Source organism: Phalaenopsis equestris, unplaced genomic scaffold, assembly GCF_001263595.1.
Source record: "Phalaenopsis equestris unplaced genomic scaffold, ASM126359v1 Scaffold000436, whole genome shotgun sequence".
Taxonomy (NCBI): domain Eukaryota; kingdom Viridiplantae; phylum Streptophyta; class Magnoliopsida; order Asparagales; family Orchidaceae; genus Phalaenopsis; species Phalaenopsis equestris.
In genome coordinates, this window is record NW_018164877.1 from 763,303 (window position 1) to 766,117 (window position 2,815).

General features: G+C 32.9%; 1 protein-coding gene across 1 annotated transcript; it reads left to right on the forward strand.

Moving 5' to 3' along the window:
- Positions 1–810: 810 nt before the first annotated feature.
- On the forward strand, positions 811–1,531 carry LOC110027716 (protein LIGHT-DEPENDENT SHORT HYPOCOTYLS 4-like). The gene has a single exon (XM_020729246.1). It carries the CDS (start codon positions 846–848, stop codon positions 1,332–1,334), a length of 489 nt encoding a protein of 162 aa, XP_020584905.1. The 5' UTR covers positions 811–845; the 3' UTR covers positions 1,335–1,531.
- Positions 1,532–2,815: the final 1,284 nt, after the last annotated feature.

Consider the following 2,815-nt stretch of genomic DNA (forward strand, 5'->3'; position numbering starts at 1 on the left):
ATATATATATATATATATATATATATATATATATATATATTTCTCTTATATTATTATTATTATTAAATTTTTGATTTTTTTTTATGTTCATTGCAGTATAAACTGGAGTTTGCATACTGTTGAGTTATGCTAGATTGCTAGGCTTCACCAAAATATTTTGTTGTGTTGAGAAAACATATTATAATTAGAGATAAAATATTTATTGATTATTATATATTTTTTCAATATTTTGTTATTATATCATACATTATATAATAAATACTTCAATTATTATTAAATATGTTTAAAACTCAAAATCACATAATTTTTTTAAATTTAAATATAAAAAAAATAATTATATACTTAGATTGATGCTTAATTACTTAAAAATAGATTACTAAAACCTCATTTTTATCTTATTAATCAAAACAAATTTAAATTTACTTTTTTCAAAATTCTTAACACTTTATTATTTTATCCTATATCTTAAAACAAACATTTTCATCCTATTTAAATATAACACACATATCTCATTAATTTTTGAACTCTAAAAATCTTTTTTTACTTAAAAGTAATGGCCTGAGGCTATTACACGAGCTCCGATCATCCCAATGCGCCTAACAATTGTAGTACCACATTCTGAACCTCAGATTAAAGGAGACTTATAACTGACAAGCAGATGACCGACCAGCTGAACTGAATACGTTGTGCAGTGAAATCTAAAACCTTAATTATTCAAAATAATTTCTTCATATATCAAATCAACATTACTATTTCTATCACTATTACTCTCCCCTCCTTTCCCCCACCCCTCCCCCCATCTTTAAACCCCTCACTCTCTCCCATCCAAAACCCACAAATTTAACATGAATACCTCCTCCTCCTCCTCCTCCTCCGCCACCCCCCACCTCCCTCCCTTAAGCCGCTACGAATCCCAGAAACTCCGGGACTGGAACACCTTCGGCCAATACCTCCGCAACCACCGCCCGCCCCTCACCCTCACTCGCTGCAGCGGCGCTCATGTCCTCGAATTCCTCCGCTACCTCGACCAATTCGGCAAAACCAAAATCCACTCCATCACGTGTCCATTTTTCGGTCAACCCAACCCCCCCGGCCCCTGTCCCTGTCCTCTCAAACAAGCCTGGGGAAGCCTCGACGCGCTCATTGGCCGCCTCCGCGCCGCTTATGACGAGCACGGCGGCGCCGCCCCTGAAACCAATCCTTTCGCCGCACGAGCCGTTCGACTGTATCTTCGCCAGGTGCGAGAGATTCAGTCGAAGGCGCGAGGGGTTTGTTATGATAAGAAGAAGAAGAATGGGAGCAAACAACAACCAGGGTGTGTGTCTGGTAATTGATCCTACTTAGTAAGTTTTATTTTTTGCCTTTTATGTATATTATATGGTGTTTTAGGGGATTGGTGCTGTGAGAGGGTACTGTTGGTGATGTACTGTCCTTCTATTGCTTCTATCTATTTATACGTCTGTAGGTTTTTGCCATATTTGACAGCTCTTCTTTTATTGTCTAATGCGAAATAAAGGGGGAATGGAATTGACAGCCTTGTGTACGTTCGGATAGGGTTTTTTTTTTATTTCAATTAATATTATTTGTGTGTGTACGCACGCGCCCGGGCGCAGGCGTATGTGTGTGCGTCTGTGTGCGTGTGTGCGTAACATAATTTATCTGAGCGTGGAGGTTGTCAAGAAAATGAGATCTGAACTTTTAAAAGTAATATAAAATTGGGTTAGATGCTGCAGCTTTTTGAATAACAATTTTTTACGGCTGCTATTTCAGTGTAGCTGCACCGAGCAATCCTTTAATCTCTCTTAATCTTAGAATCATGAGAGCTTTTGAATATTTTCAAGAGAGTATAGTTTGCAGTTAATTCTATTATTATTATTATTATTATTATTATTATTATTATTATTATTATTATTATTATTTTGACGAGAACTTTGAACATCAAACTATAAATTTGTTGTAGAGTTAGATGTTCCTAAGATTGTTTCAAATAAACTAATTTATGTATTTTTTTTAACTAATATTTAAAGTTAATTATTCTCCTTGTTTATTTTTATTTTTTTAATTTTTTAAATTCTTAAGTATGTTATATTTTAATGCTAAAATATTGACAATTTTTATAATCTTTATGAATTAAATTAGCTGAAAGTCATATACATCCGAGTAGTTGGTCTTCAAAATGAAATTAAGGAAAAAAAGGTTGAATTGAATGGCAAAGCTTAATTCCCAAGGAAAAATGTTCTTTTGAGTATGAAATATGTGATTTATGTTTTCATGAAACAAAAATAATTAGTGAAAATATTGCATCATTTTTTGTAAAATTGAGTGAGAATATTCTTAAAAGTGTATCACCAAGATAATTAGTAGTATTACATGATTTATAGCCAAAAATTGACTTATGGTTCAATATTTGTATGTAATGTGTAGTTATTGCTTACTTACTTGGCAATGCTTCAGGAGTTGATATGATGATTGTAAACTTGATGTATAAATTGAATGTTCTCAAAAAGATTTTAGTATTCATGGCCCAAATGCGGCCGGTCATGCTCCCGTGTATCGCACAACAATCAATCCAATTTGTTGCTGAACGTGTGGTCGCTGCGCGTAATAATTTCTTCAATAGAGTGGATCATATCAAAGTTTAACGAGAAAGGAAACATTAATCTCAAAAAAAGAAAGCAAAAATATACTTAAGATAAAAACTTTGTGTTTGATATAAAATTAGGAGTCATTCCTATCACAATCTTATGGCTTTATTCACATGTTTAAAAATCAATTTAAATAAACTCTAAACTATTTTTATTATAATATATATATA